This window comes from Carcharhinus amblyrhynchos, chromosome 12, assembly GCF_965287045.1.
Source record: "Carcharhinus amblyrhynchos chromosome 12, sCarAmb.v2.hapA, whole genome shotgun sequence".
Lineage (NCBI taxonomy): Eukaryota > Metazoa > Chordata > Chondrichthyes > Carcharhiniformes > Carcharhinidae > Carcharhinus > Carcharhinus amblyrhynchos.
In genome coordinates this window covers 751,848-774,179 of record NC_137335.1, presented here as the reverse complement: position 1 = coordinate 774,179, position 22,332 = coordinate 751,848, and the positions used below count along the sequence as shown (strand labels likewise).

Here is a 22,332-nt window from a genome sequence, read left to right as displayed (position 1 = left end):
TTTGAGGATGGCTCTCAGCCTCTGCAGGGGAAAGCTGGCCTTCCCTCTGCAAACTTCAGCTCTCTCTACAGCTGCTGCCGGACCTCCCGCATTTTCTCAGCACCTTCTGATTTTATTTCAGATCCCCAGCATTTTATTTCCACTTCAGTGTTTGAAATATTAACTTTAACTGAGAATTAATCAAAATAACCTGCCCGGCTTCTGTTTGGACAGCCGCTGACGTCACCCGGTAGGCCGGGGGCCTGCGGCTTTCTGGAAGTTTCTCCGCTTCAGACACAGGGAGCGGCTCCGCCTGAGAGAGCGGGCCGGAGAGTGCAATCCATCGCCATCCGCACCCATCCTACCGCCATCCGCACCCTCTCGCCGACATCCACACTCCCCCCGCCAGCACCGACATCACCATGCCCGAGAAAAACTCCAGTAAAGGCCCCAGCTCCGCGGGCAAGGGGGTTTACCAGGACCGGGACAAACCGGCCCAGATTCGCTTCAGTAACATCTCAGCGGCGAAAGGTGAGAGAGCGGGGGGGGGGGGGAGAGAGAGAGAGCGGGGGGGGGGGGGAGAGAGAGAGAGAGCGGGGGGGGGGGAGAGAGAGAGAGCGGGGGGGGGGGGGGAGAGAGAGAGAGGGGGGGGGGGGGAGAGAGAGAGAGCGGGGGGGGGGGAGAGAGAGAGAGCGGGGGGGGGGGGGGAGAGAGAGAGAGCGGGGGGGGGGGAGAGAGAGAGAGAGCGGGGGGGGGGAGAGAGAGAGAGAGCGGGGGGGGGGAGAGAGAGAGAGCGGGGGGGGGGGGAGAGAGAGAGAGCGGGGGGGGGGGGGGAGAGAGAGAGAGCGGGGGGGGGGGGAGAGAGAGAGAGCGGGGGGGGGGGGAGAGAGAGCGGGGGGGGGGGGAGAGAGAGAGAGCGGGGGGGGGGGGGAGAGAGAGAGCGGGGGGGGGGGAGAGAGAGCGGGGGGGGGGGGGAGAGAGAGAGAGCGGGGGGGGGGAGAGAGAGAGAGCGGGGGGGGGAGAGAGAGCGCGGGGGGGGGAGAGAGAGAGCGCGGGGGGGGGGGAGAGAGAGAGCGCGGGGGGGGGGAGAGAGAGAGCGCGGGGGGGGGGGGAGAGAGAGCGCGGGGGGGGGGGGAGAGAGAGCGCGGGGGGGGGGGAGAGAGAGCGCGGGGGGGGGGAGAGAGAGCGCGGGGGGGGGGGAGAGAGAGCGCGGGGGGGGGGAAGAGAGGGTGGGGGGGAGAGAGCGAGCGAAGGGGGGGAGAGAGAGAGAGCGAGGGGGGGGAGAGAGAGAGCGAGAGGGGGGAGGATCTTGCGGACGGTGTCGGTGGGGAGGGTGGAGGGACTGCAGAGGAGTTGGTCGGGACGGGGGGGGTAGATGGAGACAATAGGGGGCTTGCACGGGGGTAGGTGTGGGTATAGAGGGGTGTCTACAGGAGGGTGGGTGGGGATGGGTTCTGTTGGGAGGGGGGTGGGGACAGGGGAGTTCTGTGGGGAGGGGGGAAGGAGGATGTAGATTGGGGGGGTTCTGCGGGGGGTGGGTGTGGATGATGGGGGGTTGCGGACGGAGGGGGGGTTCTTGTGGGGGGGGGGACAGTGGGTGCGGACGGAGGGGGTGTTCTTGGGGGGGGAAGGTGGGTGCGGACGGAGGGGGGTTCTTTGGGGGGGGTGGAAGGTGGGTGCGGACGGAGGGGGGGTTCTTGGGGGGGTGGAAGGTGGGTGCGGACGGAGGGGGTGTTCTTGGGGGGGTAGGTGGGTGCGGACGGAGGGGGTGTTCTTGGGGGGGTAGGTGGGTGCGGACGGAGGGGGTGTTCTTGGGGGGGATAGGTGGGTGCGGACGGAGGGGGTGTTCTTGGGGGGGGTAGGTGGGTGCGGACGGAGGGGGTGTTCTTGGGGGGGGATGGTGGGTGCGGACGGAGGGGGTGTTCTTGGGGGGGGATGGTGGGTGTGGACGGAGGGGGTGTTCTTGGGGGGGGGGAGGTGGGTGCGGACAGAGGGGGTGTTCTTGGGGGGGGAAGGTGGGTGCAGACGGAGGGGGTGTTCTTGGGGGGGGGAAGGTGGGTGCGGACGGAGGGGGTGTTCTTGGGGGGGGGAAGGTGGGTGCGGACGGAGGGGGTGTTCTTGGGGGGGGGAAGGTGGGTGCGGACGGGGGGGTGTTCTTGGGGGGGGAAGGTGGGTGCGGACGGGGGGGTGTTCTTGGGGGGGGGAAGGTGGGTGCGGACGGGGGGGTGTTCTTGGGGGGGGAAGGTGGGTGCGGACGGGGGGGTGTTCTTGGGGGGGGAAGGTGGGTGCGGACGGGGGGGTGTTCTTGGGGGGGGAAGGTGGGTGCGGACGGAGGGGGTGTTCTTGGGGGGGGGAAGGTGGGTGCGGACGGAGGGGGTGTTCTTGGGGGGGGAAGGTGGGTGCGGACGGAGGGGGTGTTCTTGGGGGGGGGGGGAAGGTGGGTGTGGACGGAGGGGGGGTTCGTGGGTGGGGGGAAGGTGGGTGCGGACGGGGGGGTTTCGTGGGTGGGGGAGGGGGGTGCGGGGGGGGGCTCATAGAAGTGAGTAGGGGGAGGGGGTTCGTGGGTGGGGTTCGTCGGGGAGGTGGGTGCGGGGGGAGGGGGGCTCGTAGAGGTGGGTGCGTGGGGAGGGGGGTTCTTGGGGTGGGGGGTAAGGTGGGTGTGGGGGGAGGGGGTTTCTGTGAGGGGCGGTGCGGACAGAGGAGGGTTCTGCGGGGGGGTGTGGACGGAGCGGGGTCCTTTGGGGAGAGGGCAGGGGCAGAGGGCATGTTCCACGGGGTGGGCGGGAGTGGGGGCATGTTCCTTGGGGGACGGGTGGGGGTGGCTGGGGACGGAGGGGTGGTTCTTCAGTGTTATTTGGCAGGTAGGGGAAATGGAGGGACATTGAGGAAGGGGTGGGAATTTCTGAAGATGGAGGGGGGTTTGGGGTTTGACATGGGCTGGAAATTTGGGGAGTTGAGACAGGCTGGAGTGTTTTGGGCAACTGGGGGTGGAGCTGATGGGGGAGAGGCTGCATGTTGTTAAGAGGGATAAGTTATAAATTTTTACAAAATATCCTTCTCTTTCAGCTGTCGCCGATGCCATAAGGACAAGTCTTGGCCCAAAGGGCATGGATAAAATGGTGAAGTCCTGTCACATTTATTATTGAAACTTGTACATTGACGCACGTGTTTTGCCCTTTTCATTTATGGTTTGTGTTAGCTAGTTTATTTTTCCCATAGATCCAAGATGGAAAAGGTGATGTGACAATCACCAATGATGGAGCAACAATTTTGAAGCAAATGCAGGTTTTGCACCCCGCAGCAAAAATGGTAAATGTTGTGAAGCTACTCTGTTACGTTTGTTATAAGATCTGCCAGATTTTCTTAAATTGGAGTAATTAACTAGAAAACATTTTTATCGAAAAACAGCTCCATTGTTTTGATTTCTTATTTATTTGATCTTAAATATTTATTGTTTCTTCTTTAATAGACATTTCAAGATTGCAGCATTTTCATGTTTGTAATCTCATAGCTATTTATGTTCTTTGACTTAAGCTGGTGGAGTTGTCAAAGGCTCAGGATGTGGAAGCTGGTGATGGGACCACTTCTGTTGTGGTAATTGCAGGAGCTTTGCTTGACTACTGTGCTAAACTGCTTCAAAAAGGTTTGTATTATAATTACTGTATCAAACTATCTTTTAATATGGATTTAAGTGTTGGGATGAAATTGTTTCATCGGATTTAATACATGGGATGTATGGCACCGGAACAGGCCAGCCAGTCCAACTGGTCTATGATAATATTTATGTTCCACTCAAATCTTTCCAACTCTGAATCCTCCCATCTTAATCATCTATTCTCTTCCCACTTGTCTAGCGCCACCTTAAATGCATCAGGACTATTTGCTTCAACTATTCCTTGGTAGCAAGTTCCACACACTTGCCAATTTAGCTAAAGTTTCTTCTGAATTTCCTATTCTTGGAGGCTATCTAGTATTGATAGGGTCTCATTACACTCTAACAAGAGCACAAAAGGAACCATTCCCTCTGCATCCACTCTTCAAACTCTTTCACAATTTTGAAGATCTTTTAGGTTACCTCTTAGTCTGCGTTTTACTTTAGGGAAAAGAGACCTTGTCTCCTGATGTACGCCTCTTGTATTTCTGGCATCATCCTCGAATCTTCTCTGTTGCTTGTCCGTTGTCTCTCTCTTTCATTGTTATACAATAACAAGAGTTGCAACCAACATTCAATAAAGATGTATCATAAATGTGATGATCCTTTTTCAAAGTAAAGGCTTGAAGATTTCTATAAAATAGTCATTGCTATTTGTGTCTAGGAAAGACTGGTGTACTGGGGGGATGTACTTGCTAGAGTGGTTGGGGAGAGTTTAATATGACGGAGGGATGGGAACCTATGTAAGGATTCAGAGCAGAGGGAATCAAGAATGACAAAAAAGATAGCATGGAGAATAAGAAAAGCAAAAGGCAGAGAAATCAAGGGTCAGAAACAGCTATTGTCACAGTTGTTAAAAGAACTAGCCTTAAGGTTTTGTAGTGGAACCCTAGGAGAGTTAGAAATAAAATGGATGAATTTGGTTGTGCACCTGGTTTTGAAAGGAGCTGGGATTATGGAGACATGGGTGACCAAGGATTGGAACTAAACATTGAGGGTTATTCAGTGGTTAGGACGGTAATTTATTTAAATTTTCAGAAGGCTTTTGACAGGGTCTCACGTAAGATTATTATGTAAAGTTAAAGTGAATGTGATTGTGGGTACTGTTTTGAGATGGATAGAAAGCTGGTTAGCGGACAGGAAGTCTAACAGTCGGAATAAATAGATCTCTTTTGACTGGCAGACAGTGACTAGTGAGGTTCCACAGAGATTTTTGCTCGGACCCCAACTGTTCACAATGATTTGGATGAGGGCACTACATGTATCGTCTCTGAATTTGCAGATGATAGAGTTGGATTGGGGGGTGCATTGAGGAGTTATGGGAAACTTGTTTGCCTGCATTGTGTACCCTTCAGGAATGCAGTCAGTTTTTAGCTAACCCATCATGCTTTCTGATTCTACATATAGTTAAGATAACTACAATTGTTCAGCTTAGCTGAGTTAGTTAACCCCTACACTCTAGGATTTAAATGTAATTGTCCACAGGCAAAGATATCTTAAAATGAAATATTTGCATAGACTGAAGCAAACAGAGCTACACATAGGATGCAGAGATGCTTCAGCATGATTTGGACAGCCTGACTGAGTGGGCATATGTGTGGCAAGTGCAGTATAATGTGGATGGATGAGAGATTATCCTTTTCGGTAGCCACAATGGGAAGACAGATTATTTGAATAGATGTAAGTTGAGAGAGGTGAATACTCGGTGAGACCTTCGTTGCTGAAAGTAAGCGCACAGGTTTCAAATTAATTTGAAGATAAGGGGTAAGCCTTTTAGGGCAGAGGTGAGGAGGAATTTTTTCACCTATAGAGTGGTGAATCTGTGGAATTCACTACCACAGTAAATAATTGAGGCCAAAACATTGTTATTTCAAGAAAGAATTAGATATAGCGCTTGTGGCTAAAGGAATATTGGGGAAGGTGGGATCAAGATATTGAATTTGATGATTAGACATGATAATGAATGGCAAAGCAGACTTGGAGGCTGAATGGCCTAGTCCTGCTATTTTCTGTAAATGTTTCTATTGCGATTTACAGCCATAGTTTTTCTGGGTACTTGCTACTTGCCTCTCGATCAGCTTTATCCATCTGGATTTCAGTTCAGCTCTTCCACTTTCAGATCAATTTAGTTTTCTCTTGCATGCTCACAGCCTCTTTCCCCAATAGCATTGGCTCAGTCTTTACCTTGGCTTTACTGATCCAGTAAAGTGTTACTTCAATTGATTTATCAATGCTAATCTTGCTTATTCTTTACCTGCAAAAAGCCTTGATTTCATTCTGTCCTTGGTCCTACCTGAGTGAGTTCCAAACACTTATTGAACTCTTATTTCATGCCTTCTCTTTTGGTTATCTATCCACTCTGCCGTAATATGTCGTCATTGTTGTGGAGCTCTGCTTTCATTCACTCCTGCCCAAGTGACACTATTGTCCAAGCTTTGTTTGCTAACTTAACGCAGGCTGTTTCTATCTTCTGTCCAAAGTAATAAAGCCAGACTCTTTTCCATATTTTCTGATTCTATGTAGGCCTTTTTGCAAGTTCTTTTAGTGTCTTTATACTACTTTGTTGATCCTTTATATATCCAACAATATTCTATTTAGCATTTTGCATGTAATGCAGCAATCATTTCCCCCTCTGAAGTATTTGCTATTTCTGCATCTTACCTACCCCTGCATCCTCTTTTTCTTTTACTCTATTAAATGCTTGCTTGCCTTTTAGTTTACAGTTTTAAGAGTATACTTATACTGTGGATGTCGCTGGCAAGGCCAGCATTTTTATTCATCCTTAAGCTATTTCAGAGGGCATTTAAGAGTTAAAACCATTCCCATGGGTCTGGAATCTCACATAGGCCAGACCAATTAAGGATGATGGATTTCCCTCCCTAAAGGATATTAGTGAACTAGGTGGTTTCACGACAGTTGATAATGACTTCATGGTCACCACTAGACTTGTAATTGCAGGTTTACTTCAATGAATTCAGATTTCCTCATCCTCTGTGGTGGGATGCAAACCTGGGCTGCATTACCCTGCTTCTCTGGATTACTTGGCATTTCTCTTTCTAAGTGTTGCTTTTATTTCCAGTGTTTTCTGTATATAGTTGTTAATGTTGATTATTTTCATACTTTTTTATAAAAATTCATTCATAGGAACATAGGATGTGCAAGTAGTTTGAATCAATTATTATTTCATTTTTACAAAATTGATCGATCAATTATTCATTAAAGGAATCCATCCTACAATCATATCCGAGTCTTTCCAAAAGGCCCTAGAAAAGGGAATGGAGATTTTGAATGGGATTGCCCAACCTGTGGAACTAAGTGACCGAGAATCTCTCCTGAATAGTGCTACCACTGCTCTCAGCTCCAAAGTAAGGCTTTTAATTATGGTTCATACTGTTCACTACATTCTTAATGTGCTATGCTACAAAGTATAATAAGAATATTGCATAAATTACAGGTCATTAACAATTTCCGTAACTATTTTGTTGCACTTAAATCATATTATAACATTTCTGAGATAGATGTATATTTAATATATTGCAACATCTGCAAATTAGTATCTGAACATTTTGATGCCAGTTGATTGGATGACATGTAGATTTATTCAGCAGCATTCATTCATTAATTCAGGATTGGTTATTTTGGAAAACTTCAAATCCAATCACTTTTTGTTATCAGAGATTCATAACTGTTACTATGTTCTGTGTAGTCAATCACTTAATGTCTGGTGATATGGACTGAATTGATTTCTATGGCTGAAGTTGTTTACAAGCACCTGAATCGGTTTCATGCACTTGTACTGAATTTCACTTACATTGATTCCTTTAAGTCTAGACACAGGCACAGAATTTGGCAAATGCATCCTTTGTAGTGATTCTCCTGGCCATTGTGGAACTTGAATTTCTCCATTTAGAGTACCTTCTACATCCAGGTTTATCCCTTAGCGTGGAGGATTGCTGACCGTCAGTTGGGTGGGAAAGGTAGTGATCGTCGGAAGGTTCCCTTGGGAATGTTTATTTTGATTCGATGAAACTTAGAATAGACATTGAGGGCTCAAAGAAGGTCCTACCTGATTGTATTTGTGTGCCCATCTCTGGTGAATCCATTGTACTGCTGAAACAGAGAACACCCAAGGTTGGTAATGCTGAATCTGGAATATTAATAGCCATAGTAAAGAGTCTTGTATATTTCAAGCTGTTTGACCAGTCTAGAGAACATTCCTTTCAAAAAAAAACCTGGATTATAGAGAAGAGTGTTTGACTGGACTGAGAATGCCTCAGTATTGCTTTGCTGCAGTGCTTTGTTACTGAGAGGTGTGTCTGAATTTAAGACGTTTTTCAACCTAACAGTGAAGGGTGTGTGATAGAGGAGAGACAGATAATAGTTGAGACACGAAGTCTGACGGAGAGAAGGGAAGAAAAAAAGTTAACATGTAGTGTGCCTATTTCCAAAATGGAAGCTATAAAGTCAGGAATCCCAGGTGTGTGAAAGTGCTGAGGGAGAACATTGATGCTGATAATGTTACCATCTATCTTTCAGCACTGATTAAGTGATTAGTATTTTCAACTCAAGGTGCTAAGACAAAGCACGGAGTTGAAATAAGCTGCGTTTTTATTTTGTAGGTTGTTTCTCAGTATGCCAACCTCCTTGCGCCAATGAGTGTTGATGCAGTAATGAATGTAATTGATCCTGCAACTGCCACTAGTGTGGATCTCCGAGATATCAAAATTGTCCGGAAACTAGGGTAAGAACAAATGTCCGTGAATGTATTAGCAATTCATGTCTGGATTCTCATAACTTAAAAATTATCGCAATAATTTGGTGAACGTAAGGGAAACGGTTTTGGATCATTATTTCATTTAGCAGCTTCATTGTTTGATGTGATTTTGGTTGACTCCCATCTTGTTTGTTGAGAATGGATATTGTTATGGATAGGGAGGGAGGCAAAACTGAACTCCTTTAATTTTCTCACAGTCTATCCTTTAGCAGAATGTTTAATTTTAAAGTGACTCACAGCAAACTCTTGATTTGAATTAGAAATGTAGTTTATTTACACATTCAAACATGAGGAATGGCTCCAAATCATTCCCATGAACGTTGAAAAGATAAGCCAGGCAATATAGATACAAAAGGCCTCCCTGCCCAGAAAAACAAGCATCAAGGAGGGTGCGAGAAGTCTTTGAGCTAAAAGAAGAACCTATGCAAACCCTTGTGTTCCCATTGTAATAAACCAGGTTGTTCCAGAACCAACTGTTGGGAATTGAGGAAAGCCTATAAGTCGGATAGGGCTGTATATGAGGAGGCTCCTGAAGAATGCCCCAGTAGCAGAGAATCTCGCTACAGAAACCTACCCTTTCTGAGTTTGTGTCTGAGCTGGGCAAACTTCTTTTCGGAACCATATCTACTCTGTTTGTCCCAAAATGTGAACGAGTCAATTGTACTGCTGTAGGGCAAGGGCCTCTCAATCCTTGATGTTGGAGGAAAACCTAAACCAGCCCCTTGAATAAAATATGCAGGAAGGCTGGGGAATGGTTTGAGGCCCAAAAGGCTAAACTAAATCCCATAACGATCGAGCATGAATGTAACAAGGCTGGAGTTAAGCCAGTAAGGCTAAACTGATCCAGGAAGGGCCAGTACAGTTTAAAATAAACTTTCAAACTATCCCAGAGCAGGGAAAGAGAACATGAAGGAGATGTAGTCCAAGAGCTGCAGGAAATCAAATTAGTAAACCAGGAAAAACAAGGTTAAGAAATTGACGGTAGTTTAGCTGGCAAAACCTTTCTGAATTTAAATGAAGATCAAGGGAGTCTGTAAACTGATGAGCAGATAGGGAGTGAGATGCCTCTTCCCTTTGAAAAGCCACAAGGCAGTGTAGCCAGAGCTATATCTCTACCTGGCAGTGGTGTTCCAGGAAACAGAGTGCTCACTCCCAAACTGAGGTCTTTAAATAAGTTGTTGGTCTCACAGTAAACCTGATGGCAAGTTTAAGCAGGGACCAGGAATGTTCCAAATGAATGAGGGTGAAGCCTCGCTTAATTGAAAAGTCACAGGATGGTACAGTGAGTGCTCACCAACCACTAGAGGACAATTGCGTTCTGAAAGGCAAGGTGCCTACCATCTAACTGACCAGAGAAATTGTGACAAGTGGATCCATGCTCGCCCACCTAAGTGCAGAATCGCAAGGTGACCCGATAGGGCTGCTGACGGTAGTTAAAATGATTTGTAACAATCCACTAGGCAGCCGAACTGTAGCCCTACTCTATTGATGTAGGTGAGGCCACTAACAGAAGTCAGTCTTATCATCTGGGCCCAAAAAGGCTGTTGCAGATTCAGCAGATTGCCTGCCTGTTCCCGTGCTAATTCAAAGCACTGGCAGCAGTAACTGGAACATTACTGGTTCTCATGCCCGACAGAGGCCAACGTCCCAGTAAAACATTCAGCCTAACTACAGACCCTGTGTTTGAACAGCTAAACCCCAGATTACCAAGGTGGTCAGGGAGGAACTCAGCTGGACCAGAGCCACTTAGCCCTAACTGAGATCAAAAGACCAGACACTTGCAGTGAGATACCTGGCATTCCCCTGAAGATCAGCAGGACCGTTACTCGCACTTGTGCGTTGAGCAGCCTATAAAAACTCCCAGACCCTTTATATAGAAATCATAGAAACCCCACAGTACAGAAAAAGGCCATTTGGCCCATCGAGTCGGCACCGACCACAATCCCACCCCCATATCCCTACATATTTTACCCACTAATCCCGCTAACCTACGCATCTCAGGACACTACGGGACAATTTTAACATGGCCAATCAACCTAACCTGCACATCTTTGGATTGTGGGAGGAAATTAGAGCACCTGGAGGAAACCCACACAGACACGAGGACCTTAGAGGACACTTAACCAGGAGTTGGACAGGAAGAGTTCTGAAGCCAATGGCTTTGAATGGAAAATTCAGAACTCCAACTGTGATGAAACTTCTCACGTCAGCAAATGTTCCCCATCCCAATGTCCTTGCTGATACACTAACTCAGATTTCGACCCAAAAAATGCAACTGGGAATTGTCCCTGCTAGTTATGTGCTTCACATGACCGTGTAAATGAGAGAATGAATGCATACTTACTTTCTTCTTTCTTTCAAAAGACAACTTGCATAACAATAAAAAATAGAATTTTTTTTTCTGAGGACTGGGGAACTAAGACCTCAGAGTGCAGAAGAGGCTCTACAGCCATCGGGTCCACACTGACATGCGAGAAACAACTGATCTCCCACCTAATCCCATTTATCAGTACTTGGTCCACAGCTTTGAATGTTTTGACATGCCAAGTGCTCATTTAGGCACTTCTTAAAAGATGTGAGACAACCTGCTTCTACCCACCCTCTCAGGCAGTGCATTCCAGACCATCACTGCTCTGTGGATAAAAAAAGTTTCCTCACATTCTCCCTACGCCTCCTGCCCCCACCTTGAACCTATGTCCCCTCGTGATTAACCCTTCAACTAAGGTGAATGAATAGCTGCTCCTTATCCACTCTGTCCATGCCCCTCAAAATCTTGTACACAGGTCCCCCCTTGGTCTTCTCCACTACAACGAAAACAACCCAAACCTATCCAACCTCTCCATAAAGTAAATGCTCCATCCCAGGCAGCATCCTGACATACCTCCTTTGCACCCCCTCCAGTGCATTCACGTCCTTATAATGTGGCAACCAGAAATGCACACAGTACTCCAGCTGAGGCTTCGCCAAAGTTCTATACAATTCCAACCCCAGCTTTTGTAAGATATGCCTTGCTTGATAAGGGCAAGTGGCCCATATGCCCTTTTCACCTAGTCTACTAACATGCCCTTCTGCTGTCAGATCTACTGAGGGGTTGGGAAATATGCCATTGCTCATAAAGAGGGAAACAATGAAGAAATTAGTTTTAACCCCTCTTGCCAAATCCATTCACCCATCCACCCGGAACAGGTGTTTCAATTGTCTGTGGACTGATTGAAAGGTTCATGCTTCAACCCACCCATTACTGTCCTTCACATCTATGCAGTATTAGAAATTAGCCAGCCAAAACTGCAAGGCTTTTTTTTATATCAGGCTAGTTTGTCGATCAGCTAGGGTTCCTTTGAACTCCAGTCTGGCTCAGTTAGTGGATTAGAGTCTGCCACAACAGCATTATTTGCTTCTGAGGTTTTGTCATTGAATATATCACACAAATTACCTTGATTCCAACGGTAGTCTTTTGACATAAAATCAGCAATCGGAAAGTTTTATCTTAAAACTCTGCTGAGCTTGGGTACACTTCACTTGGCAAACATCAGTTAACGGGATAACAGTCTTCACAAGTGGAACGTATGTTTTTAAGATATTTGCATATCTTTTTTATTTAAAAAATGTGTTTTTCCTACAAGTAATCTCAATCTGCTTTGCAGTGGAACTATTGATGACTGTGAGTTGGTGAATGGACTGGTTCTGACTCAGAAAGTAGTAAATGCGGGTGTAAGCCGAGTAGAAAAGGCTAAAATTGGGCTCATCCAGTTCTGTTTGTCTGCTCCAAAGACTGATGTAAGTACATTTTTCTTGTCAATTAGCTGAAGGATTAAACCATGATCAGCTTTAGTTTCTTAACACAATTCCTTTAATACTCACAGCAATGTCAGTTAAGTTTGAAAATCAGAATTCAGTTGTGAAAATGCTGTACTGTTTCATTTTGAGCAAATAAAACGTATATGGCTATCTTGGTGAAGTGAAGTGAATTGATTTGATTTAGTATTGTCACATGTACTGGGATACAGTGAAAAGTATTGTTTCTTGCATGCTATACAGACAAAGCATACCATTCATAGAGAAGGAAACGAGAGTGCAGATTGTAGTGTTACAGTCACAGCGAGGGAGTCGAGAAAGATACGAGGTAGGTCCGTTCAAAAGTCTGGTGGCAACAGGGAAGAAGCTGTTCTTGAGTCTGTTGGTACATGTTCTCAGGCTTTTGTATCTTCATCCTGACAGAAAATGGAAGAGAGAATGTCTGGGGTGCGTGGGGTCCTTAATTATGCTGGCTGCTTTTCCGAGGCAGTAGGAGGTGTAGATAGTGTCAATGGATGGGAGGCTGACTTGAGTGATGGACTGGATTTTGTTCACGACCCTTTGTAGGTTTTTTTTGCAGCCTTGAACAGAACAAGAGTCATACCAAGCTGTGATGCAAGCAGAAATAATGCTTTCTATAGGGGAATTTGTAAAAGTGGCAATGGTCGTTGTGGACGTGCCAAATGTCTTTAGCCTCCTGAGAAAGAAGCGTTGGTGTGTTTTTTTTTAAACTATAGCGTTGGCATGGAGGACAGGTTGTTGGTGATCTGGACACCTAGAAACTTGGTGCCCTTGACCACTTCCATTTCATCCCCATTAATGTAGGCAGGAACATTACGCTTCCTGAAATCAATGACGATTTCCTTCATTTTGTTGACATTGCGGGAGAGATTATTGTTGTTGCACCAGTTCACATGATTCTCTATCTCATTTGTGTACTCCATCTCATCATTGTTTGAGATCTGTCCTGCTATGGCAGTATTGTCAGCAAACTTGAAAATTGAGTTGGAGAAGAATTTGGCCGCACAGTGTAGATGTATGAGTATAGTAAGGGGCTGAGGACACAGCCTTGTGAGGCACCGGTGTTGAGGATGTTCATGAAGGTGTTGTTGTTTTTTCCTTACTGTAGCGTCTTTTAAGAGACTTCTGGATGAGTACATGGGATTTTGCAAGATAGAGGGTTATAGGTAAGCCTAGAAGGTAGAGATACGTTCGGCGCAACTTGTGGGCCGAAGGGCCTGTTTGTGCTGTAGTTTTTCTATGTTCGAGGCCTATGAGTTAGGGAGTCTAGGATCCAATCACAGGGAGAAGCCGAGCCGTAGTCCGCAAAGTTTGTTGATATGTTTTGTCGGAATAATGGTGTTGAAGCTGAAAATGGTATCTGACATAGATGTATTTGTTATTTAGGTGTTCCAGAGTTGAGTATAGCGTCAGGGCGATAGTGTCTGCGGCAATAGGTGAACTGTAGTGGATCCAGGCAGCGGCAAGACCAGAATTGATTTGTGCCATGACTAACCTTTCAAAGCACTTCATAACTTAATTACTGTTTGTTATATATAAAAATAATTTGCAGGAAAATATAACTGATTTAATTAGTAAGTTTGCAGACAACACAAAGATTGATGGATTTGCGGATGCGATAGTCCGAGGATACAGCAGGTTATAGATCAGTTGGAGACTTGGGCGGAGAGATGGCAGATGGAGTTTAATCTGGTCAAATGTGAGATAATGCATTTTGGAAGATCTAATACAGATAGGAAATATACAGTAAATGGCAGCACCCTTAAGAGAATTATTAGACAAAGGGATCTGGGTGCACAAGTACACAGGTCACTAAAAGTGGCAACGCAGATGGAGAAGGTAGTCAAGAAGGCAAACGGCACGCTTGCCTTCATTGGCCAGGGCATTGAATTTAAAAATTGGCAAGTTGTATTGCAACTTTATAGAACCTTAGTTAGGCCACACTTGCAATATAGTATTTAATTCTGGTCACCACGCTACCAGAAGGATGTGGAGGCTTTGGAGAGGGCACAGAAAAGATTTACCAGGATGTTGCCTGGTATGGAGAGCATTAGTTATGAAGAGAGGTTGGAGAAACTGGAACAATGGAGGTTGAGGGAGACCTGATAGAAGTGTACAAGATTGCGAGGCGTGGATAGTCAAAAGCTTTTTCCCAGGGTGGAACAGTCGATTACTAGGGGGTGCAGGCTTAAGGGGCAAGGTTTAAAGAAGGTGTACGAGGCAAGTTTTTTACATGAAGGTGGGTGCCTGGAAGTAGTGGAAGCAGATACAATAATGACTTTTAAGGGGTGTCTAGACAAATACGTGAATAGGATGGGTATAGAGGGATATAGTCCCCGGAAGGGTAGAGGGTTTTAATTCAGTCGGGCAACATGGTTGGTCCAGGCTTGGAGGGCCCAAGGGCCTGTTCCTGTGCTGTAATTTTTTGTTCTTTGTATAATGATGGATGTCAGAGCCACCGAATGATAAGGCATGCTGCCTGGTTTTTCTTTGATATTGGGATGATGGTCATCATTATAAGACTGCAACTTTATAAGACCCTTGTGCAACTTTATAAGACCCTTGTCAGGCCTCATTTAGAGTATTGTGCGCAGTTCTGGTCGCCTCACTATAGGAAAGATGTAGAAGCTATTGAGAGGGTACAGAGGAGATTTACAAGGATGTTGCCTGGACTGGGAGGCATGCCTTATGAAGTTAGGTTGAGGGAGCTGGGACTCTTTTCCCTGGAGAGACGAAGGTTGAGAGGCGACCTGATAGAAGTTTACAAAATGTTGAGAGGAATAGATAGGGTGGACTCTCAGAGGCTATTTCCCCGGGTTGAAATGGTTGCTACGAGAGGACACAGATTTAAGGTGCAAGGAGGGAAGTTCAGAAGTGATGTTAGGGGTAAGTTTTTCACTCAGAGGGCAGTGAGTGAATGGAATCGGCTGCCGTCAGTGGTGGTGGAGGCGAACTCGCTGGGGTCTTTTAAAAGACTTTTGGATGAGCATATGGGGTTTAATGAGATTGAGGGTTGTAGATAGGTCTGTAGGTTGGTAGGTGTTGATGTGATCGGCGCAACTCATGGGCCGAAGGGCCTGTTTATGCTGTAGTGTGTATGTTCTATCATCTTGAAGTAGATAGGGACCTCAGATTGGTGTAAAGAGAGGATAAAGATGTCTGCGAATACTCCTGCTGGCTAGTCTGCGCAGGATCTGAGTGCTCATATGGATACTCATCCAGGCCAGTTGTCTTCCATGAACAATTATTCTATTGATAGTCATTTGGTAATACATGTCCAGGTAGCCGCCCCTCTCCCTGATGCAGTGTAATGTCCTCATCTCAGCATCCAGCTTTAAGATTTGAGCTGAAGTTCCTTCAGCTGCAGACGCTTACTACAGAGTTGTTTGTCCTGGATTTTGCATGACCAGTAGCGCGCTCATTCTACAGTTGAAGCACATCACCTGTCAAATGTATTGTGTTAATTAATTTATTTTTCTTTAATCTATAATTAATAAACCATACTATTCCCTATAAGCTTTATCATTGTCAGTAAACCTTACTGGTACTTTCAGACTTTGACAACAGTCAATGTGCATGAGAACAGGAGCTTCTTGTAAATGTTATTTTTATTCTGTAGATGGAAAGTCAGGTTGTAGTTTCTGACTACGCTCAGATGGACCGTGTATTGCGTGAAGAGAGAGCCTACATTTTGAACTTGGTGAAACAGATCAAAAAAGCTGGATGCAATGTTCTGCTCATACAGAAATCAATTCTAAGGTAATTGTTTGAATCAGGCATGAGTCTTTGTTGTACAAATGATTAACCAAATGAAAAAATGGTGGCAAATCTCAGCAGGTCTGGCAGCATCTGTAAGGAGAAAAAACTGCTGGCGTTTTGAGTCCAGATCACCCTTTGTCAAAGCTTGATATTTTCCAGCATTTACTCTTGGTTTCAAATTCCAGCAATCTGCAGTAATTTGCTTTTGTACACATGATTGGTGATGTGATGTGCTGGTCTAGAAAGGTATTCTGCTATGGAGTAATGTAGTATCTACTCACACTGTACCTTATCTATCTCGGTAAGTGTTTTTTGGTACTAGGACATTTGTGATGCCTTATGTTTGCATAGCTGGCCATACTATTTCATACAAATTAAATATAATAGTAAATTGTTCTGATCACAAAGACACCATTTATGAGGAACTTGAAAAATGTTCAAACACAGTAAAATACGATTTGCCATATTTCAAATTGGATGTTGGCAAATCAATTGAACGTTAGTTAGAGCCTGAGTAGGGCAGTTAATTAGCAAAATGACTTGTCTCACACTCTTCTGAGACTTGTAATCTGGATTAGAATGGAAGATCTATATCTAATTGCCAGCTGAGTAAGTTTATTTGGTTTCAACCTAGCTTCCAGTTGATGCAAGTTTGATGTGCAAACTATTCATAGATTTTAATATTTCTTAATGCTCACATGGGTTGCTGAAATCAGAAATGCATGCTGGGAGGAGCCTGGATTTGCTTGGGAGTGGCTAACGCTGATGCTTTGTCAAAAACATCTGTGTTCTGTTCTTAAGCAAGCAAATGTGGACTGGGGAGCGCAGCGTGTTGGAGGGAGGGTCTGTTGAGGAGCAGTGGAGGATCTTTAAGGAGATCTTTCTTGGTGCTCAGCAGAAATTTATTCCGATGGTCAAAAAGGACAGTAGGAGGAGAGGTAATAAGCCGTGGATAACGAAGGAGGTGAAGGAAAGTGTTAAATTAAAAGCGGAGGAATTTAGAGTAGCTAAGAGTAGTGGGCGAGAAGAGGATTGGGAGAGGTTTAAATGTCAACAAAGATTGACAAAGAAGTTGATAAAGGAGGGTAGGAGAAACTATGAAGCTGGGCTAGCGCTTAATATAAAAAAGGATAGCAAGAGTTTTTATAAATATATAAAAAGGAAGAGGCTGGCTAGGGTCAATGTGGTCCTTTAGAGGATGAGAAAGGGGACCTAGTGGTAGGGGATGGGGATATGGCTAAGGTATTGAATGACTTTTTTGTTTCTGACTTCACGGAGGAGGACGTGAATAATTTGCTGGGTGTTAGCGATGGAAAGGTGGTAGGACTGGAGGGTCTTAATGACATTACTGTTACTAGAGAGGTGGTGCTCGACAGACTGGAGGGGCTGATTGTGGACAAGTCCCCAGGACCGGATGGAATGCATCCAAGGGTTCTGAAAGAAATGGCGGAGGTGATAGTGGATGCCTTGGTGGTTATTTTCCAGACGTCGCTGGATTCCGGGGAAGTGCCGGATGATTGGAAAACGGCTAATGTTACGCCGTTGTTTAAGAAGGGTGCCAGGCAAAAGGCGGGGAATTATAGGCCGGTTAGTTTAACGTCTGTGGTAGGTAAAATGTTAGAATCTGTCACTAAGGAGGAAATTGCGAGGCATCTTGAAGGGAATTGCTTGATAGAGCAGACGCAGCACGGTTTCATTAAAGGGAAGTCGTGTCTGACAAATTTACTGGAGTTCTATGAGGATGTGTCTAGGGCGGTGGATAGAGGAGAGCCGGTGGATGTGGTCTTTCTAGATTTTCAGAAGGCGTTTGACAAAGTACCTCACAAGAGGTTATTGCAGAAGGTCAAGGGACATGGAGTTGGGGGTAGGGTGTTAGCGTGGATAGAGGATTGGTTGTCAAATAGGAGGCAGAGAGTGGGGGTCAACGGGTGCTATTCGGATTGGCGGATGGTGACTAGTGGAGTGCGCCAGGGGTAGGTGCTGGGGCCTCAGCTTTTTACCATTTATATAGATGATCTGGAGGAGGGAACCGAGTGCAGGGTGTCGAAATTTGCTGATGACACCAAGATTGGGGGAACGGCAAATTGTGCGGAGGGTGTGGAGAGTCTGCAGAAGGATCTAGATAGGCTGGGCGAATGGGCCGGGAAATGGCAAATGGAATTTAATGTTGGCAAGTGTGAGGTGGTCCACTTTGGTAGGAAGAATGGTAGGAAGGACTATTACTTACGGGGAGAAAAACTGCAGCAGGCGACGGTGCAGAGGGACCTCGGGGTCCTTGTGCATGAGTCGCAAAAACCCAGCTTGCAGGTGCAGCAGGTGGTCAGGAAGGCGAATGGGATGCTGGCCTTCATAGCGCGGGGGATTGAATATAAAAGTAGGGAGGTCTTGCTGCAGCTGTATAGGGCATTGGTGAGGCTGCAGCTGGAGTACTGTGTGCAGTTTTGGGCGCCGCACCTGCGCAAAGATAATTTGGCCTTGGAGGGAGTGCAGAGGAGGTTTACTAGGCTGATACCGGAGTTGAGGGGGTTGAGCTATGAGGAGAGGCTGAATAAACTGGGCTTGTACTCGTTAGAGTTTAGAAGAATGAGGGGAGATCTCATTGAGACATATAAGATGATGAATGGGATGGATAGGAGAGACTCTTTCCGCTCAAAAAAGACAGTAGGACTAGGGGGCACAGCCTCAAGATAAAAGGGGGAGCGGTTTAGAACGGAGTTCAGGAGGAACTTCTTCACTCAAAGGGTGGTGAATCTCTGGAATTCTCTGTCCGTTGAAGTGGTGGAGGGTGCCTCGCAAAATATTTTTAAGACGCGGGTTGATGGGTTTTTGATAAGAGAGGGGATTAAGGGTTATAGGGAGAGGGCGGGAATGTGGAACTGAGCCACGACAGATCAGCCATGATCTTATTGAATGGCGGGGCAGGCTCGAAGGGCTAGATGGCCTACTCCTATTTCTTATGTTCTTATGTTCTTAAGATTCTTGAGTGCAATAAAAGGCAGTAAATGAGATTTGACTTTATTGTATCTTTTCTGTTCCTCTAACCATGTATTCACAAAGCTGAAATGTTTTGTTCCTTAAGTTTGAGCCATTCTACTCAGGATTGACACTATTAATGATTGTTCCAGGGATGCACTTAGTGATCTGGCACTGCACTTCCTCAATAAGATGAAGATTATGGTGATCAAAGATATTGAGAGGGAAGATATTGAGTTCATCTGTAAGGTATAAGAGGTTTCTGAGATGGTTGTTTGATGAAATTTAGATTTATTTGGAAAATTGACAAACTATCAATTTTAATTTCAAGTATCTATGACTTAAAAGCAATTAAATACTTATCTTCTTTCTAGACTCTTGGCATAAAACCAGTTGCCCATGTTGACCAATTCATGCCAGATATGTTGGGCACTGCAGAACTGGCAGAAGAAATCCGTTTGAATGGTTCTGGGAAACTGGTCAAGGTAATGAACACTACATTCAGTGATGAACAGTAGATTTTTTTCATGTGCTTCTACTTTATAAAGGCTGTGCTGAAGATTCAATATTGGATATAATTGTAGTTACTTAATTATATTAAAATGATCACTTTTGATTGTAGATTACTGGCTGTGCCAATCCAGGAAAAACAGTATCTATTGTTGTGCGTGGGTCCAATAAATTGGTAATGGAAGAGGCTGAGCGTTCCATTCATGATGCCCTCTGTGTAATTCGTTGCTTGGTAAAGAAAAGGTAATTTTCCCAGATTACTCGTATTTCAATGAACTTTTAATTGTTACTTTATTTTTACTTCTGGTCAATTCATTTCAACGGTGGGAGTATTTCCAGGGTCTAGTCAGGATAGGACAGGTGTCAAGTTTAAATATGAGAAGTTTAAAAGCATGCTTCTTACCAATAATCAGGTTTTATTGTGCACTTCTATGTTTTAATTATATAAATCACGTCTGGACCCTTTCTGGATTATTGCATGTACTGCTATTTAAAATTGTATTTTAGAAGTGTATAGTTTCTCCCAGTGTCACAGAAAATTGGTGCTCTGGTTACATGATTTCTCTTTGAGTGAAACAAACCTAAAGAAGTAAAACAAATCAAATGATCAAGGAGATGGAAAATAATCATTTTACTTTTGAGGCCATTTTCTTGTTCATGGGAGATCGTACAATGAAATCCTGACAATTTGGAATTGGTACTACGTAGTGTTTTTAAAAGTATAAATTGAGAAAATGCTATCTGGCTCACTGACAGCTTTATCCCGGACACTTAGTGTTAAAATTTACACAACTATTGATTCTTTCCCGCATAATTAAATGAAGATAATGGTTGGAAGTGTACCCTGAATAAGCAAATACTTAACCTGATGAACACAATGATACAATCAGGACTTAATAAAATAAAGTTATTGTTTAATCCTGTGAATTAATATTTTTCAACAGGGCTTTGATTGCTGGGGGTGGAGCTCCTGAGATTGAGCTGGCACTGCGTTTAACTGAATACTCCCGTACTCTTAGTGGCATGGAGGCATATTGTATACGTGCATATGCTGATGCACTAGAAGTTATTCCATCTACTTTGGCTGAAAATGCTGGTCTGAATCCCATTTCCACTGTCACAGAGCTGAGAAATAGACATGCACAAGGAGAAAAGACTGCAGGAATTAATGTCAGAAAGGTAATATTTTCATTCCTTATTTTTATTACTATTTGTTAGTTGTACATTTGAAGAAAAATTGTTTGCCAGCAGAATCTGTTTCTTTTTCAGGGTGGCATTTCTAACATTCTGGAGGAGCTGGTTGTGCAGCCATTGTTGGTTTCCCTTAGTGCCCTGACACTAGCTACAGAAACAGTTCGTAGTATCTTGAAGATTGATGATGTGGTAATTGTTTTACAATTATGTGTAGGGGTGGGTGGGAGTGTGAAAAGGGACCTTTGTGCTCTGTTATAGTGCTCCCAAAAGCATAATTTTCTTGAAGATAAAATGAGCAGGCAAATTATTTAGTTTCGGCAATATAGATGTAAAATATTTATTTTGCCATTTTCATCAATTGCATACTCTTGTACTAATGCTGTTTAAGGCTTGATGTTCGTATTGTTATCAGACCAAAATGTGTTTCATGTAAATTTATTCTTGTCTTTGCAAGATATATTTAGTAATTTGGATTATTTTTCTCCCCAGGTTAATGCACGATAAGTTCAGTAGTGTGTCCGACAGAAGTGAGTGAGATGTCTTGATTCCACATGCATTCATCTGCGATGCCAACTTGTGATTGAACACAACTTTCTGATATTCCATGAAAATTATCACTGCAGTCACCGCATCTGTGTTTCCTAAATGTAGTAATGCTTTAACTTAATAAAATGTTGAAAGTTTTGAAATTCAATTTCGTTTGATTCACATTTTACTTTTGAGCGTTTATGTTGTTGTATACTGTACGATTACTTTGGCTTATTTCTGTGCCATTTATCCATTCAGCTCAAACAGTCTATATTGGTATTAGTTCTCGCCTCGAAACTCCTCACCAATTATCATTTAAATCTGCCATCATAACCCTTTTATTTCCTTCTCAAAAGTTTGTGTGGCTTCCATTTAAAGGCTTTCATACTATTTCAACCACACCCTGTGGTAGTTGCTACTTTTTGATAAAGGTAATTTCTTCTCGATTCCCTATAACTTTTTTTGGTGTCTGTCTTAATATCGATGGCCTCTATTTATGCATTTCCTGAGAGAAAGCTATTTATGCATTCTATTAATATGTTTCATAATTTTAAACACCTCGGGTCACCCCTCAGCTTTTTTCAAGTGGAGAGCGACCCAGGTTGCTGGTCGTTTCCTGATGGGTATACTCATACATTTGTCGTATCACCTTTCTCTGTACCTTCTCCAGTGCACTTCTATATATTTTCTTAAATATGACCAGAATAGTGGTCTAATAAAAGTTTGATACAAGTTTAGAATACATTTATACTTAATTCAATTCCATCTCTCTAGCAATAAAATCTAGTGGTTGATTTGCTTTTGTGTGGCCCTGCTAACCTGTGACTCCACTCTTAGTGTATTTGTAGTCCTGAGATTTTCTTGTCCTTCTACTATATCTAGACCTGCACTTCTGATTAATAAATCTCCCTATTCTTCCTATCAAGATATACCAGCTCACATTCATCTGCTAATTAGTTTCCATTCTGCCCATGTGTGCTGTGCTATATGTGTTTTTAATTGCTCATTAGATTTCTGAAAAACATTTGAAGGAATCAACCGTAGTCTACTAAATGTTTGCTTGACATTGAAAGTATGAACGCTGACAAATAATTATCTGTACATACATTTAAGAGGTACTTTTTGGAGTTCATAATTTTAAAGTGTA

At 44.4% G+C, this 22,332-nt stretch overlaps 1 protein-coding gene across 1 annotated transcript; it reads left to right on the top strand.

Moving 5' to 3' along the window:
* Positions 1-237: 237 nt before the first annotated feature.
* cct4 (chaperonin containing TCP1, subunit 4 (delta)) lies at positions 238-21,351 on the top strand. The gene is made up of 14 exons (XM_080199945.1): positions 238-510; positions 3,046-3,098; positions 3,199-3,288; positions 3,514-3,622; positions 6,854-6,996; positions 8,251-8,372; positions 12,050-12,182; positions 15,841-15,980; positions 19,106-19,202; positions 19,328-19,438; positions 19,576-19,706; positions 20,408-20,642; positions 20,733-20,846; positions 21,147-21,351. Exons 1-14 carry the CDS (start codon positions 402-404, stop codon positions 21,159-21,161), a joined length of 1,602 nt encoding a protein of 533 aa, XP_080056071.1. The 5' UTR covers positions 238-401; the 3' UTR covers positions 21,162-21,351.
* The last annotated feature ends 981 nt before the right edge of the window (positions 21,352-22,332 follow it).

Excerpts from the sequence above, each read along its gene's own strand:
- cct4 (XM_080199945.1), top strand. The coding sequence starts at position 402 with ATGCCCGAGAAAAACTCCAGTAAAGGCCCCAGCTCCGCGGGCAAGGGG. Across the intron at positions 3,099-3,198 it reads CAAAGGGCATGGATAAAATG|ATCCAAGATGGAAAAGGTGA; the intron begins GTGAAGTCCTGT and ends TTTTTCCCATAG. Across the intron at positions 19,707-20,407 it reads CGTTGCTTGGTAAAGAAAAG|GGCTTTGATTGCTGGGGGTG; the intron begins GTAATTTTCCCA and ends ATTTTTCAACAG.